Source organism: Triplophysa dalaica, chromosome 19, assembly GCF_015846415.1.
Source record: "Triplophysa dalaica isolate WHDGS20190420 chromosome 19, ASM1584641v1, whole genome shotgun sequence".
Classification (NCBI taxonomy): domain Eukaryota; kingdom Metazoa; phylum Chordata; class Actinopteri; order Cypriniformes; family Nemacheilidae; genus Triplophysa; species Triplophysa dalaica.
This window is the reverse complement of record NC_079560.1, coordinates 13946995-13963645: the sequence shown is the minus strand read 5'-3', so window position 1 is coordinate 13963645 and position 16651 is coordinate 13946995. Positions and strand designations below refer to the sequence as shown.

Below are 16651 nucleotides of genomic sequence, written 5' to 3'. Positions count from 1 at the left end.
TTTATTTGCAGTTAACTAGAATAAAACAATAATTATAATCGCACGATGCTATTTTATGGGTGGCCAAAGTATCACGGGCCATTGTTCTAGATTAGATCAGATGTTTAGACAAGAGGAAAATGTGACTACAGCAGGCCTACAAGTGATCAAGCTGTTTGTAAGGGACAGTTACGATAACATATCATGTTGAAAATATTCAATTTGTCTGAATATTTGCTTCTGTAACGTTAAAGTTTAATTTAAATATGCAGAAGTATCATATAAAAGGGAAAATGCTAATAAGCAAAAAGCGATACTTAGAAGACGGGTGAAAAAGAGAATCCCGATCTTCGAAGTGCTCTCGCGATACTTTGACGTCATAGGCTGATCGGTCTGCGCAGCGACGATGACGAGTACACTCGGATCACAATGTACGACTAATTAAACACTAATCGATGCTAGGGTTATTTTAATATAGTTAGTTTTAGAATATAGAGGATAAATTAGCCAAAATATACTTATCCGTATTTCATAATTTTGAATAAAAAAGATTTCAAGTATTTCACTCACATGAAAAGACCACTCAAAGAGTCAAGAGTTCATCATCAGCTCAACAAAGACGGCAGCAACCATTTAATAACAATACCAAGACATTAAATACATAAATTTAGGCATTGTACATGTTCATTTAAAAATTCATACAAATATAGAAGCACTACAAAATAACAGTGTTGGAAAAACATAAAGCGATACTATCGTTTGAATTTTCTTTTTCTTGCGAGTCTTTGGCTGTTCTTGGATGAGTATTGTTGTTGAAAATCAGTAAGGTGGTCTGTGTCTTCTGAATCAGGCCCACCTTCTCCAAACAAGTCTGCAGGGCCACTGGGGGGCATAAGGAGATAATGTGACAATCCTGATAAAGTTTTATACACTTGTAAACAAACGGTACTGTTTAGTGTGTTGACAAAATGTTTATATGCTCTCCTACTTGTAAGTCGCTTTGGGTAAGCATCTGCCAAATGAATAAATGTAAATGTATGTAGCTCAGATAAATGTGAATTTGTATTTAAATTAGGGATGCACCGATCCGATACTCTGGATCGGAATTGGGGCCGATCCGGGTCTTTTTTGCTGGATCGGGTATCGGACTGACGGATTCTCTTCAGTCCGATCCGTTGCGATACCCGTGGATGTTACTCTAAAGCTTCATAAAGGACTAACTATCAGGAAATTACCATAAACGTTGTCATGCACTGTTTTCGATGTCATGTATCTTGATAGCTTTATGCGAGGAATAAACCAATATAGCATAATTAAAAAACTCTGACCTCCGCTGGTGCGGTCATCTGTCAATCTCAATCCAGCATGCGCGTGTCCGGGAACAGTCAGGACGTTACTCGTTCCAAAGTTTTCAATATACTTCATAATCACTAGATAATAGACTTTGGTTTTGTTTAAAACACATTTTGCCGGAGACTGTACTCTCTGAGTGTAACGTTATTAGATTCAAGCACTGGAAGCGGTCTATGTTATGCGTCATTCATACATAACTTTAAACTTTAGGATGGATTCAATGTTCTAAGATTTAAACACATAACATATCTCTTCTCTTTGTGTTATAACTGTTTTGAACTTGGGAAGCAAAGATCCCCGCGACAACAGGATCATCTCAATCCGGGATGCGCGTGAGTGAAGCGGGTGCATTAAGCGCATCATTCTGCGTTCAATGCGCATGACTTTAAATAACGTAGAAGCGAATGTATTAAGCGCATCATTTTGTGTCCAGGATGTGCATGAGCGAGTTTGGAGAATTTTATACTGTGATAGTTTTGTGTAATAAACAGAGATTTATTTGTTAAACATTTTGTAAGTATCTGTGCTTTATGAGACCACATTTTTGTTTTGTATATAGTTTTAAGTTTAATACTGCACTTAATTACATTTAAAAAAAAATCATACTTTTAAGTAAAAATACTTAAGTAAAGGAAAATGGTAGATTTTAATTGACTCATGGATATAAAGTAAAAAAACAAACATTTATTTATGGACTGTAGTGGAATAAGTATGATGTGCTTCATACTGTAGGAAAGCATTTTTTGTCCAAAGTACTCTGATAAAGTACAGATATATTAAAATGTACTTGAAAGTAAACATGCTTAACTATCCACCTCTGGCAATAAAAGTTAAAATATGCAAGTCTACTTTGATCATGAAAAACAGTGCTAGTATCGGATCAGAATCGGAATCGGCCGATATGCAGAATTCAGATATCGAAATCGGATCGGAAAGGAAAAAGTAGTATCGGTGCATCCCTAATTTAAATGCACATACGTATATAAAATACAAAACCAGACCCAACAAAGATGGGTTACAATGTGTTGGCATTAAATGCCTGTGCTGTTCTGTGATGAAAAAAACATCACATTTATCTGAAGCTAAGTAATAAGCAAATATAACGTAAAGGTTGACAGTCGTAATACATTTCTATATGCAGGACACTTGCTCAAGATCAATATAAGATCTTTTAGAGATCAATATTAGAACTTTACCGACTGCTCCTTGAAGAAACATCTGAGGGTCCAGCTTCATCACTGCCTGAAAAGTCCATTTATATGAAATCAATTTAAACTCACTAGACAAGGTTTATTGAGACATTAATCACACCATGTGTGAGGAGAATCACATACCAGCAGGTCTCTGTTCAGTTCGCTGGAGAGCAGAAAGAAGACCATCACCCTGCAAGACAGATATACATTTACCAATACTCAGACTGAAGGTTTCAGACACACAATGACATGTAAACATTAAATGTGAATATGGGTATATGCATGGGAATACCTGATGAGTATTGGATTCTGTCTTTTTCAAACACAACTCGACATGTGCCTGGTACTGCTGGGATGTAAACCTCCCTTGACAAACAAAACACTTCTCCATCTCTGGTGATCTGCTTTGAAAAGGAAAGAATTTCACATTTTTAATTATGCCATTAAAGCTGCATACATGTTACCATAACAATGCAGGTCACTTATATATATAAATATATATATATATCTTTATATAAGTTGAAAAACAATTGACATTTTTTACATCACCAGTCGGGAATCATGATAAGGTTTAGAACATGTGCTGTACCTACTTCTCAGGTCTGTACTGAGTCTCCTCATTTGAATCTCTTCTGGATCTTGTCCTTCTGACAACTAGAAGGAAGAACTCAAATTAAACTAATATTATAGAACAAGGCAATGTGAGAAAAGTAAATTACAGGAAAAAAGATTTTCCAGCATCAAAACTATTCATACAGAGTAGATGCAAATAGTCACACACTAGCGTTTCCCAAACACTGCCCATCCACACTGAAGCCTCTGAAAACGCTTCCATCCATTTACTGCGCAAGAGTAAAACTTAAGACACGTCAGCATGTGTCATTTCTGTGAGGCGTTTATGTACTTTCTGCCTTATCATGTCGTGGCAGTGTGGAGCAGTGACATATTTTTTTTTCAATAGATGGACAATGAGGTAACTTAGAGATGTTGCTGCGGGTAGACAAGACTATATAGCGGCAAAAGTGAAACTTAACTGGCACTCCCTTGGCAAACAATAACTGGGAGTAATCCATCCCCTAAAATGCAATCTAAAGTATCCACAAACTGACATTAATGCTACCAAACCTGAGAGCAGCCGAAACAACTGGGCCACATGACGAAAAAAAAGTTTTTAAACCCCTCCGTTTTCCTCATCCACACTACAACAAGAAAATGACGTTTTCAAATGTATCCACTTTCAAAAAGCTCAGTTTCTGTTGACAAAAACGCCGTCTCAGCATGGACGAAAGGCCAAAGAGAAAAAAGGGAGAGAGAAAAAGATGCGTTTTCAAAAACACATCAGTGTGGACAAGCTCTGACCCAAGTGTACAAGTAGGCTGATCAGTAATTAACATCTTAAAGTCAAGTAGATCAAGAGCCAATATGCAGCAGAGACCTTGTGATTGTTCCTCCTCGTTTTGGTCTTCTGTCTCCCCATCACAGAAAGCAGCGTGCATCTCGATTCTGCTGAGGCAAAAGAGTTTGGAGCACATGGGACACTCCATCTTAAGAGTTTGAGAAGGTGCTGTGTCCGCTGACACACTCTCCTGCTCCATCACCTCCTCCTCTGCAGCAGGAGCACATTCCCCCTCATCCACCTCCATCACCTCGCTGTCAGCACGAGTCTGATCCTGTAAATGATTGAAGTAGGTCCATGTTTGAATTGACGTAAAAACAAATATTTTTATTTAGCTTAAATTCAATTGCTACTGGATTCATTCTAATAATGGTGAATTAAAGGTCCAATGCGTCTATTGACAGAATGCAATTTAATATACATAACTATGTCTTCAGACGTGTGTAAAGACCTTACATAATAAATATGACCAAATTTTATACACCGGACCTTTAAAGTAGAGATCATGTGTACAGAAGATAGAGAGGACTCTTACCTGTTCTGGACTGGTCATCATGAGCTCTGGTGTGTTGTTGTCAGTCAACTGCGTCTCTGCATCAACAAAGTTAAACTGATTTTAATTCACAGCAATAGTCTGCATTCAACTACTGAACTTTTAATGTTAAATGCTCTTATTTGTAAGTCACTTTAGAAAAGATCATCTTCTACAATCAATACATGTAAATTTAATATAATGCATTTTAATGCCACAATTAACATTACTTCAGGATATCTCCATGTTTTATGCCAGTCAAGTGAAAACACAGATGATAACCTCGTGTACCTGGACAAACGGTCTCATCATCATCAAACTGGTCATGATTCTGGGTCTCCTCCTCTTCATCCGCAAGCTCTATTTGAGTGTTATCTGATGCATCACGTTGATCCTTTCTGTCAAAGACGGGATTGGCGTGAGGTCTACATCAGTTGAATGTCAATGTTTTTTGGTAAAGATCTATATAATAATGAATTCAGCCAGGATGAGTTTAGACACAATTTATTTTTATTACCTCAAATGTGTAGTTGCTGCTGTAGTCTTATCCTGGTTTGGAAAAGGGCTTTTTTGCTGTTGGGAAATGCAAACAGCTTATCAACAACAAAATTCTTAAAAAATATTGTCTTTCCTGTCTAGAACCTGGAGATAAAAAGTGCCACCTTGTGGTGGATGATGGCATTACCAGCTCCCTAAAAACGAGTAAAAACAAAAATCCTTATTTTATGACAACGTATAAAAAGAAGAATAAGCCGTTTGAATGAGACATTTTTATCTGGACTTCCAATAGGAATTATTCACTAAACCTAACTAATGAATCTGAATTTGATGATTACAGTTGCACAAAGAACTGGACACTTACCACGTCTTCATCTTTAGCCTCGGGAGAAGACAGAACTACATACGTTTCACTCTGTCCACCCACGGCAGCCCCCTGTGAGCCTGCCTTGTCTTCATCTCTCTCCTTCTGCACCTCGGATCTCTTGTTCTCCTTCCCGCTCTCCTCTTCGTTCTGGTCCTCATCCTCTGACAGCTGAGGAGGTCTGTAGCGCTTCAGTCTCCTCGGGCCAAACGGCCTCTCAGAGGCGGGAAGAACCTGAAAGAAAAACGTGAACAATCTTGTTAAAAAAGCATGTTATCCATTACAATGGAACATCACATATTTTAAAATAAAAGTAAAATAAAAATGCAGAAAAATTGTTCGTCGACTCATGTCTCACTATAAAATCAGTCTGATTGACAGCTGTCACTCACTGGCTGACTCCACACGGCCTTACGCAGCAGGTCTCGCCGGGCCTCCTTCAGACTCTTCTCATACACCTCCAACTGACACATGATCACGCGCGTGTAGTCGTCCGGGTTTTGGCCCGTGGGGCAGAAAGGCACTCCCCAGTAGTATGACACAGTGCAATGATCTTCTGTCTCCACTCCAGTAAGCAGCGGTTTTGAGTTTGAAGATTTGGATTTGAGGTCATTGGATGTTTCTGAGTCTTCCTGCAAGGAATGCTGGGATATCTGTGTGTCTTGTTTGGAAGGTTCAAGGGTAGATGAAGAGCCGCAGGGTTGGGTTTGAGGAATTCTTTTTAATGATGTCTTGCCGTGTAATTCTGGGCTTGGAGGGAGAACCTGTAAATGATGACATGGATGATGTACTCACATTGCTTACTTGGGCAGACTACAATTTAGGCAGCAATTGAGAGCACTATCATACGGGCACAAATCTAAACTCACCTGCATGTAATCGTCCTGTATGAATCCTGTAATAAATCCTACATACTTAGATTGACTTGTTCGGGTGCGGAAACCTGGCATGTATGAAAAGGAGCAAAGCCTACCTCTTCACTTCCATCTTCTTCTTCTTCATCATCAGTTAAAAGCACAACCATGAAACTAGAAAATCCGTCCCATGAACGAGTGTTTTGAGCACTTTCTGAAGTTAAAAAAATGAAGAAAATTGTTAAATTTTTAAAGTCCTTTGCAAATGTATAGGTTGAAATGACTATTATAACAATCAAACACCAAGGCAAACACATTTTCCCAACAATGTGAAGGATATCTAAATAGCTTCACCTTCAAAAAACATGCATGTCTAACTTATCTAGTAAGTGACAACATTGACATTTGTACGGAACCATCGCACAGAGAACCCATTTACTCGACAGGCCCTGTCGGCAGGAACCAAACTCGCTCTGTGTGGTGCCAAATACTACAGAACACTGCTCAGTCCTGCAGCAACAGAGGAACCACACATGAAGCATGAAGAAGCTGCTTTTCTCTATTGCTAGAGATCCGCTTTTCATGTCCACTGTAAACGGTCACATCACAACAGTATCTTTAGTGTGGGCAATAAATAACATACCAGCATCAGCGGCTGGATTCTCATCCTGAGCGATCTGATCTTCCACCTGCTTTAGCTCAGGAGTTTTCTATTAAAATGATCAAAGAAGAGAGTAAGAGAGTTAGTCAAGAGAGGTCAATAAGGCTAAGTTTATCTTAAGGTTATACCAGAATGACACATTCAAGGTCTTGGGCTCTGATTTAAAGATGTATGTTAGATTGGAAATTCTACAGGAAATTAAACGTTCTAGGACAGGATTGAGAAACCTCCTAGTTTAAAAGCAACATGACGTTGACATTTTATATTCTTAATAAAAAGCGATGGGTGGTATTTATCTATGTACAATATGCAATTGTGGTGTAATGAAATATTGTGGCAAGATATATCATGATACAAAAACTATGATTTTGGTTTTATTATACATCATCGGATTAATCCTATTGGTTGATCTGCCAACAAGTGATCTGCTTCAACACACTTTGTTTGAATGCCATTTGCTTTGTTGTTTTTTTCTTAGTAAACTATATTTTGAAGCAATTCAATACAAATTCAGACATATTTTTATTAAAAAATCCATTTTTTTTAATCAACATACCAGAAGATTCAATTGAATGTTTTACCAAAATGTTATTCCCCCCAAAAATTCCCAAATTGTTTTGATTCAAAGGTGCGGAAATTTAGCTATTTTACATTGTTAAAAAAATGTTGTGATACTTTTATATGATAACCACGGCATTCTGTATTGTATTGAATTGTTGGGTGAGTTGTTGTTACTCCATAGTATGCAGCAGCCCCCAAAAACAACTCAAAAGGTTTGTTTTCAAAACGCTGCCATCAAAACAAACAACTTTCAAACCACATGCTACTTAAAAAAATCAATGCAACAAATGAATCAACCTTGCATCGAATCAAATCCCACCCTATGCTCCTAAACAATAAATATTATTGACCATTCAAAACTCTTTTTTAGTTGCAAATATTGTTTTAAGCTGTCTTCAAAACATCCAAATCTTATTTATAAACCGGATTCCAAACAACAAATCGATACAAAAACACAGTCTTTGAAATAAATATACTATAATGACTTAGAATCTAAGTGAAGATTTCAAAACGACATCCACTCAAAAAGAAAATGTCCTACTTACACTTTTCACAGTGACATCCTCATTGGCACTTTCAGCTTCGCATCTCGTTTCCGACGGCTGGGATCTACTGGAAAGTGAGGAGGATTCCTCCGGATCTGTGTTTTTTGGAGACAAACATTTATCACCTTGACACGGTGGTAAATCCTCTTCAGGTATCTGAGTATCGGATTCATTCTCTTCTAAAGCGTCATGTTTGTCCTCTAGCAAATCAGTTCTTTCTCTCAAATCATTCTGAGTGAATACGTGGCTCTTGGGAAGCGACGAATCCTCCTGAGATGCTTCAACACAGACGATGCTCTCCTGTGTGCAAGGTTGCTCTCTCAAGCCTGTGCAGGTGTCGATGAGATCCTGACTCAGTTTCTCCACACACACCAATGGCTGGCGAATGAAGCTCCCGTCCTTCAGAAACTCGGGTGAGGGCAGGGCCAATGAGACAGGCTGCGAGAACTCATCCTCTTTGGAGTCTCTGATATTTGGCTGTATATCTGGCGTCGTATCTTGAGAGGGTACAGGAGGTCCACACACCTGAGCTGAACAACACGATGAAGGAGAAGGGGTTATCTGTGACAGATCAGGCATTTCGGGCAGCGGACTAGTGCGGCCCCTCTCCGTCCCATCAGCCTGAGCAACGGGACTCCCTCTTCCACTGTGTACCTCTGTTTGTTTGGGGTAGGACAGCTTTCGTCTTAAACGTGATATTATATTTGACATGCTCTGCTGAGGTTGAGCAGATGAGCCGGAAGCTTCAACACTGCCTTCCTGGAATAACACATGCAGATGATTGACCTCGCAGTCCACACTTAATGTACTGACTCATTTACAGAAGTAAATATGATTGGTTGACAAATTGGTAGACAAATATAACAAAATGAGAATAAATACAAACCTTATCAGAAACATGAAGACTTTCCGCTATAGCTTTTTGGATGTCGTTGTCTTCCAGCTGTCGTCGTTTCTGGGCAGCACTGCTTGCTTCTTGAGCGCTCAGTTTCATAGCCAGATCCAGCATCTCTTCTTCAGTCATCTCTGAAATCATCAACAGATTAAGGAAATTTGTAAATGTATAACATGTAGATTAAGGTTGAACCATTGTTAGGAAATTCAGAGGTGTGATACCTTGTACTTGAGACTTGCATTCCCTCCGTCTCCATCGGACCGACCTAGAAGACCGACTGGCGGAAGATTCTTCCTCCTTCAAGATTTAAAATAAATTCAGATCAATCATTTTTTTACTATGTGATCGGTATGCCAAAGTTACAAAGTGTCTATAAAACCCTTGGAATAGACAGCGAGTTTTATACGTTTAATTGTGCTTTTGTAAATATTGTAACTTGACAGTGCCTGTCCCTAAACATCCCATTTAGTGTTTATTGTGCTTTTTACCCCGTTTAAATGAACTTACTACACGACTTACTGCATTAACTTGCTATGAACTTTGTACGGTTATGGCTGTCCCGGACATTTTCAAAAGAGGGGACAGGTTGCACCCCTTTCATTCAACTCACAAACCTCCCACAGTCTCATTTATTTACACGCTAGGAGGTTGTCAAATGCACACACATGACCCTTACTCTACCTCTTCATTGTCAGAGTCCGATATGACCAGTGTTTCCTCAGTGTGCTCCACTCGAGAGACTTTGGGTTTTCTTCCGCCGTCGCCCGACGCGCGCTTCCGGCGGGGCATCCTGCGACCTCAACCGCATTAATTACCTCACTTTAACACACGTGAACACATCCCCCGGTAATCCACCTCTCCTAGTTGCGCAGAAACGTTTAACTAAACGCGTTTAAATCCGCGTACGGTGAGCGTTTGACTAGGCCGAACCGAGAGGAACGAAAAACAGGGATTTCTGCGAGCCATTCGGCGGGTTGTGGTGTCACGTGACACGCGGAACGACGTGACGTCAGCGAACGCAGACCACGCGCGCGTGTTAGAAAGTTTCTTGAGAAGCGCATGTGTGTCAAGTCTGAGTAATTCAATTAAACGTTGATTCACGTTAACTATTTTTTAATTAAAAATACAAATTAATTATAAATAAGCTTTCTTAATTACTTGCAAACATTGCTTCCAGAAAAAACCCAAAGCGTGACGATGAGCAAAAGCAGGCCAAACACCAGCTAATATAGTTTAGACGGCTTCGTTTCATTAAATAAACGGCACGACAACATCCCAAAGTTACATATACTGAACGTTACCCTATCGCGGTGTGCTAAATTTTTCGTGGATGCGTAAACGTGCAAAAAAAATGCATTCGTGAAGCACGTCGGTTAACTTCACACATACTTTGTAGGTTAGCATCAAAAATGAAAAAGCTCGTGCGGCGCATGTCGTCTCTGCGCATGCGCGATCCGTCTCTCGCAAACATGGCGCAGCAAGAGCCGAATGGAGATATTTCATATTCACCTACAGGAGCGGCCGAGGGTAAGACACTGAGCTCTTCTGCACAGAATCAATGACTGGAGGTCCAGCGCAACACATATCAGTTAAAATAGTGTGCTTGGATTGGGAATACGTGCTTCCTGAGGTTTTTAACGCGCGTGAAAGCATGGTAGCCTAGCTGAAGCGTCTCTGCTGGTCTCAGGACTGCAGCTCTGGTGTCGAGAAAGATCAGACAATGTATTCAAGGTCGATGTAAGACATGGGGTATGACTGACACCTGCACTCGGATGCAAAGTCTGATTTCTACCTCATTTCAATTTGAGGTCTTTGTTAAGTGTTACGCACGTTTAATTGTTGCATTGTGGACTATGTGAGAGAGATATTTAGTAGAAAATGTCTCGCGTTCTTTGGTCAGTAAATCTACGTTTTTGTTGTTTACTTGTCTTTCAGTGAACCAAATGATACAAGAGAACAGTGACTTGTTTTCTGACTCTCAGTGTAAAGTATGTAGCGCTGTCTTAATCTCCGAATCCCAGAAACTTGCACACTACCAGGTAAGATTTGTACACGCGTGGTGAGTGTTTATATCATTGCATCACTTTCTGTCCCTTCCTGTACAGTACTTTTGTGACGTACATAAGTTACCTGCTCCATAAACATATTAGCTACATGTGTTTAGTGACGGCTGTAGTTTTTAAAAGCAAAGTTACGTTTACATTAAACAGCTAAATTCAATTCACAATGTATTAAATAAAAATACATTTCTGTTTCAAATGTTATCCGTGTTTTTTAAAGTCTGTTACTTGTGTGTTGCCCTGCCCAATATGGCGGCGCACTTGACGTTAGATGTAGCACTCAGTGTTCTCTTTTGTGAGAGTTGCTGGTTATGTTCAAAATTGTATAGTATAATTTCGCAGTATGCATACTGTGAGGTGCATATGGATTTGTGTGCTGCCTTTACGTGCTCTCGGAATTGTCGGAAATATGAGTTTCCGAGGTAAAAATGGCACGCGAACGCCCTCTGACGATTTCCCACTGGGAAGTTGGGATATAACTTTGAAACCCGATTTCCCGAGATTGGCGGGTGTTATACAATCAACATGGCGGATGGGAGGATTTTTTCTGTGGCAGATAAGAGTTATTAGTTTCAACGACAGCTTAATTTTCTTTTCGTTAAAGAGTATTTTTTATAAAGATTTATTTTTGCCTTTATTAGTGCAGTAGGAGATTGAGGACAGGAAGCGAAGTGGATGAGAGAGCCGGGACTAACGGCGTCACGTGCCGGAGCATTTACCACACAGCTATCGTTAATAGGCTCCGACATTTTTGTTATTTTTAAGGTCCTACTTTGATTTATGGAGTGTCAAACAACTAGTTAACGTACATACACAGTGTAAAAACACTTTCATTTTGTAATAATAGGCAGTTATACTTCTTAATTGACTCAAATGATTCCTTTGATGATTCATCTTTCTAATCCCCTCCTTTCTGTCAGCATACTCTGATCTGATTGGTCAGATGGTCTAGTCTGCTGTGATTGGTCTACCGCGTGCAGTGTTGCAAATGAAAGGACAGACGACTCGTTTGCGTGATTCAGTGTCGACTCCTTTTTCAATAACTTTGTTTTTCGTTCACTTTTGGCTTTACAACTTGGCAGACACTGCAACATTACACACTTAATGAAATGCAATTTCAATGACATTGTAATATTTACTCTATAAATTAGTACATGTTTACATGAATTGATATGAATAACCATTTGAAGCATACTGTATGTTTTCTACACTGTGACATTAGCATTTATTTCACCATTAATCCTCGAGGACTCCGCAAACTGACTAGTGAAACTATACAGTAGGATATACGGTTGAAAACTTACCATATAACATTTTCCAAAACGCAAGCATGTAATCTGCTGTCCTCCATTTTTTCCGACAACAAAGCAGCTGAACACAACCAGCTCGGAATCATGACATTCGAAGTGAGAATTATCAAATTTTCGAGAGCACTTGAAGGCAGCAGCTGCATTAGCTTAAAGCACCTTTCATAAGTTATTTCCCGGTTTGATGTGGGAACTATCGCATTTCTTGGATCACGTGAAGGCAACATTATGAACAGCTATGTTATGTAGATAATAACATGTTTTTTTGGAGCGTTTATATGAAAAATGATGCCATCACAAGTCTATTTGAGAAAACAACAGAAAGACCTTAATAAGTTACATTAAATACTAACTTCTTACTTTTATTCCATTCATTTTTTTAGAGCAAAAAACATGCAAGCAAAGTACGCCGATACATGAGCATACACGGCGATGAGGAGCCCTTCGCAAAACGGTTCAAGTCTTCAGAGGATACTGTGAGTCATTGCCTCCATGTGATGGAGTGTAACACGTGTAGATGTGCACATATTAATGTCCAATGCAATGTTTTGCAGAGTGAGGTCGATGAAGCGGACAAATACAAAGCCTGCCATGTGTGCAACATGACGTTCTCCTCCCCAGTGGTGGCACAGTCACATTACCAGGGCAAAGTTCACTCCAAGAATCTTCGCTTAAAAATCTATGGTCCACAAGCTCCAGGTATGCTTACTTGTGTTGTGTTGTTTGGTGCTTTAATAAAAATGAAACCCTGTAATGACAAAAAAGAAATGGTTTTGCTTTTGTGGCTTTGTGTACATTTGAATATATATTTAGCAAATAGCAAAAAGGGTAGCGATAAAGCAGTAAGACACAAGAGGCAGTGCACAGTAAAAAGAACCCTTTTTTGGGCCTTGTTCGTGTCAGTGTCTGACGCTTTAATTGAAAAGCTGACATGCTGTGTCTTGGCTCATCTCCCAGCGTTACCTCAGCCCAAAACACAAGTGAAGAAAGACGAGGAGTCACCCGAACAGGGGGCAGCGGAGCAGGGGCCGGCGGAGGAGGACCCCAACCGCTTCTGTACAATCTGTCAAGCTTCCTTTAACAATCCGCTCATGGCTCAGCAGCACTATGTAGGCAAGAAACATAAAAAACGTCTGACCAAACAGAAGCTCATGGAGACCTATGGGGCATCCTCCACACCAGGTGAGGGCATGGAGTCACACCAACCGGAGACCCTTGAGGGACAGTTCACCCAAAAAAAAGAATGTCATTAGTTATTCACCCTGATGTGATTCAACACCTGTTTCTGACTCTTCCTTCTGTGGACTTTTGTGTTATATAGAAGAAGGAAAGTTCACACAGGTTTTGAAAGATAATAGTGAACAAATGATGATAGAATTTCACTATGTAAATACATGATTGCATTTTTCATCTCTGAATTGACTTTTCTCTATCAGCCTCCACACCGAAGGGCTACCCATGCACAGTGTGCAATATTGAACTGAACTCTGTGGAGCAGTACCAGGCTCACATCAGCGGCTCTAAACACAAGAACAAGTGGGTATCTCATTTGCACGATGTCTCGCTGCCAACTCATAAATAGCATGCGGTCTAAAAGCTTAATCGAAAGTGAGCAGATTTGGGACTGGTGAAGTATTGGTAGCATAATAACTTGGGATGTAAACATTAATGCGTTAATGCATGCGATACATTTTTTTCAGAATATCGCTTTGAAAAATTCTACGCAGTTAAGTCAGAATCCCTATATTTTGTCATCTTTTCTCTTGCGTTACATTATATAATCATTCTCTGAGTCATGTAAAGGCCTTCAAACCATTCAAGCGTGATTTGAAACAGTTGCTTTGATGTGTTCGGTATAGATAGACTGCTTCTAGCTATGGGACATCTGTGGGTCCCGTCTGATGTATAGATTTTTTTTACTTTTTAACTCCTGTCACTAATGTTAATCAAAGAAAAAAGAAATGAGCTATTCAATGTGTTTTGTAGCTTTAATTCTGTATTTAATTTAGAATTTAGTGTTAAAGACTGTAAAGTGTTTGAGAACTAAATTCAATTTCTGTATATGTGACAAAACCTGCTCTAAAGTACCAAAGGGAACATTTTTGGGAAAAAGACAAAAAAATATTGTATGGGTCAAAATTAATATTTTATGCCAAAAATCATTAGGATATTAAGTAAAGATCATGTTCCATGAAAATATTTTGTAAATTTCTAACCTTAAATATATACAAACTTTATTTCTCTGAGTGGATGGCCTGCTACTGCACCTATGATTAGCAACTTCAAAGGCAATTTCCAAAAAAAAAGTTTTAAACGGTTGTGTCTCAGCTAGATATTGTTCTATTCTAACAACTCATACATCAATATACAGTTTATTTATTCAGCTTTCAGATTATGTAAAAAAATCTCCTAAAAAATTGACGTATAAGAATGGTTTGTTGTCCAGGGTCACATATTTCCTACATGTTAAGACATGAGAGCTCTCAGTTATATTGTACTTCAATATTAAATGGCTGTAATTAATGTTAAAATAAATAAATACATTCAATTTAAGGGAGACATCAGCTTCAGTACTAATATCAGAATATTGCCTTTCATTCATAAAATCTGTTGTTTCTAGATTAATTTGGAGAATAGATGTGAAATTATAAGAATGCGAAAGTATTTTTAAATGTTATGTGCCATTAATTGGATTAATCACAAAAAAATGTGTGATTAAACAGATGAATTTTTTAATCGATTGACAGCACTAATAATAACAATGCTTTGCCTTGTTTTGACAGTGTCAGACTTAAGAAAGGGGGAAATGCTTTTGTCAGCCCCCCTGAGAGCTTCCAGCCCGATTACCAGTATACAGCCAGTCATGATGCATCAGAAGCCTCGGGCGAGTGGGACAACTTCAGCCAGGGCTGTGTGTGAAGACATGCCTTCAGATTTCACCGCCCTCTGCTTATTTGTCCCAAGTTTCCTCTGTTTTGACACAGTCACGTGTCTATACTATGTGCATCTCCTAATGCCAGCTTTTCAACGCATCACTTTCTGGTCACTGTATCGTACTCCGTTGAGGGACCACAACAGACTTTCACAGCAGAATGATTTTCTCTCTGTCCAGAACTAAAATTAACACGGTTTAACGTAACACATGCTGCTTTGTCCCATATGATGAGTGTGTTTTAGTGTTCCTTATTTGTTAAACTTGCAAAAAATCGTTTTCAGAAACGCCACTTATAGATGCAAGCCTTGCAGGCAGCTTTGGGAGATATTTATCTCTAGTTTTGGTTTTTAGTTTACGGTTCCTTCTTTGAAGATTCTTCATTTTTAATCTTATTTTCTATATCTGGTTTAAAGCAGTTTAAGCCATTGCTTTGTGTTTTGAGCGGAAAGTAGTTTCCTTGCATATCACATTGCTATAAATGATTAAATTAATAAGTAGGAGCTATAGTGTAACTTCATACGCTTAGAGATTTAAGCTAAGCTAAATGATGCTTTGGTGCATACATCATTTTGTTGCACAATTCTTTGAAATTCTCCTAGTGATGAAAATCGTCAAATGATAGAAAGTTTTTGCCAGGTTATAAAAGTGATATTTATTTCATTTCCGTTTATGAGCAAACGCAAGGTTCAGTTCTCATGATGTTTATTCTTGCCGTATATTCTAATGTGTAACTGCTATGCCAGTAACATTGAGTTATGAGCTGTGTAAACCCAGCCCAAAGTAAATAACAAAAATGTGAAGAGTTTGAAAAGCTTATGTCTGTTATGTCTCTTGGCTTGTATTATTTTTGCAATGTACATTGCAGAATGTTCTAAGTAGTAAAAGACTGACAGTATTTAAGACAAACTTTGTGATGTCAACGTCATTCATATTAAGCGCCTACATATTAAGTTTCAGTTAAAACAGCAGTTTATTAGGAACTATGAGTTATTGTGAATGGTTACTGTAATACTTTATGAATGTGAGAGATGACATTTGTGTTTTTCTATATTCTTAAAGTCAAAGGACCTAGTTTTTTACTGTATTTTGTCAATATTATATTATGTTGAGCTCAATAATACAAACTCACCAGAAAAGCTACACAATAGCATGTCATTGTAATGCACAGACAGTGTTGCTTGGCAATCTGAGATGTTTTGTTAACATGTTCTTTCAATGTTTAAGGCTTTAAAGCAGCATAAAAGCAATTACATGCTGGATAAGGACTTTAAACATCACGTGTTGGTAGCATATTTCTCTTTTTCGGTTGTATTGATTCATCTTTTCAACATACAGTGTGAACGTAAAGAGATGCACCTTACGTTTCATCCAGTAAAATATTTTGGAAGAAAAAGAAAATGGTTTCGTTTTGTTTCAATACGTCCACAATACGTTTCTTAGGATGCCTGAGGATTTTAATGTGTAATGGACACAAGACACACACATGATTATTTTAACAAAGCAATATTTGCTCACACC

At 38.7% G+C, this 16651-nt stretch overlaps 2 protein-coding genes and 1 non-coding gene across 6 annotated transcripts; 1 reads left to right on the top strand and 2 right to left on the bottom strand.

The window, feature by feature from the left end:
• Positions 1–577: 577 nt before the first annotated feature.
• Positions 578–9815, bottom strand: uimc1 (ubiquitin interaction motif containing 1). 4 transcript variants are annotated; one of them, XM_056731036.1, is made up of 17 exons: positions 9513–9815; positions 9053–9128; positions 8823–8962; positions 7937–8695; positions 6813–6879; positions 6289–6383; positions 5708–6079; positions 5316–5549; positions 4971–5026; positions 4745–4851; positions 4457–4512; positions 3961–4195; positions 3119–3179; positions 2818–2926; positions 2667–2715; positions 2529–2574; positions 578–861 (listed from the first exon to the last, which is right to left on the bottom strand). In XM_056731036.1, the coding sequence occupies exons 1-17, from the start codon at positions 9618–9620 to the stop codon at positions 732–734; spliced, it is 2700 nt and encodes an 899-aa protein (XP_056587014.1). In that variant the 5' UTR covers positions 9621–9815; the 3' UTR covers positions 578–731. The 4 variants fall into 4 exon arrangements, 3 of the variants coding, with proteins under 3 accessions (XP_056587014.1, XP_056587013.1, XP_056587015.1); XM_056731035.1 differs by having other exon boundaries at positions 2818–2929; positions 9513–9814; XR_008904683.1 differs by lacking the exons at positions 578–861; positions 2529–2574 and having other exon boundaries at positions 2701–2715; positions 2818–2929; positions 3115–3179.
• Positions 6574–6700, bottom strand: LOC130408567 (small Cajal body-specific RNA 14). The gene has a single exon (XR_008904781.1). It is a non-coding gene; the product is annotated as a small Cajal body-specific RNA 14 (non-coding RNA).
• Positions 9816–10087: 272 nt separating the features above from the next.
• Positions 10088–16278, top strand: znf346 (zinc finger protein 346). The gene is made up of 7 exons (XM_056731038.1): positions 10088–10358; positions 10767–10870; positions 12582–12674; positions 12753–12897; positions 13156–13380; positions 13635–13734; positions 14982–16278. The coding sequence occupies exons 1-7, from the start codon at positions 10241–10243 to the stop codon at positions 15115–15117; spliced, it is 921 nt and encodes a 306-aa protein (XP_056587016.1). The 5' UTR covers positions 10088–10240; the 3' UTR covers positions 15118–16278.
• Positions 16279–16651: the final 373 nt, after the last annotated feature.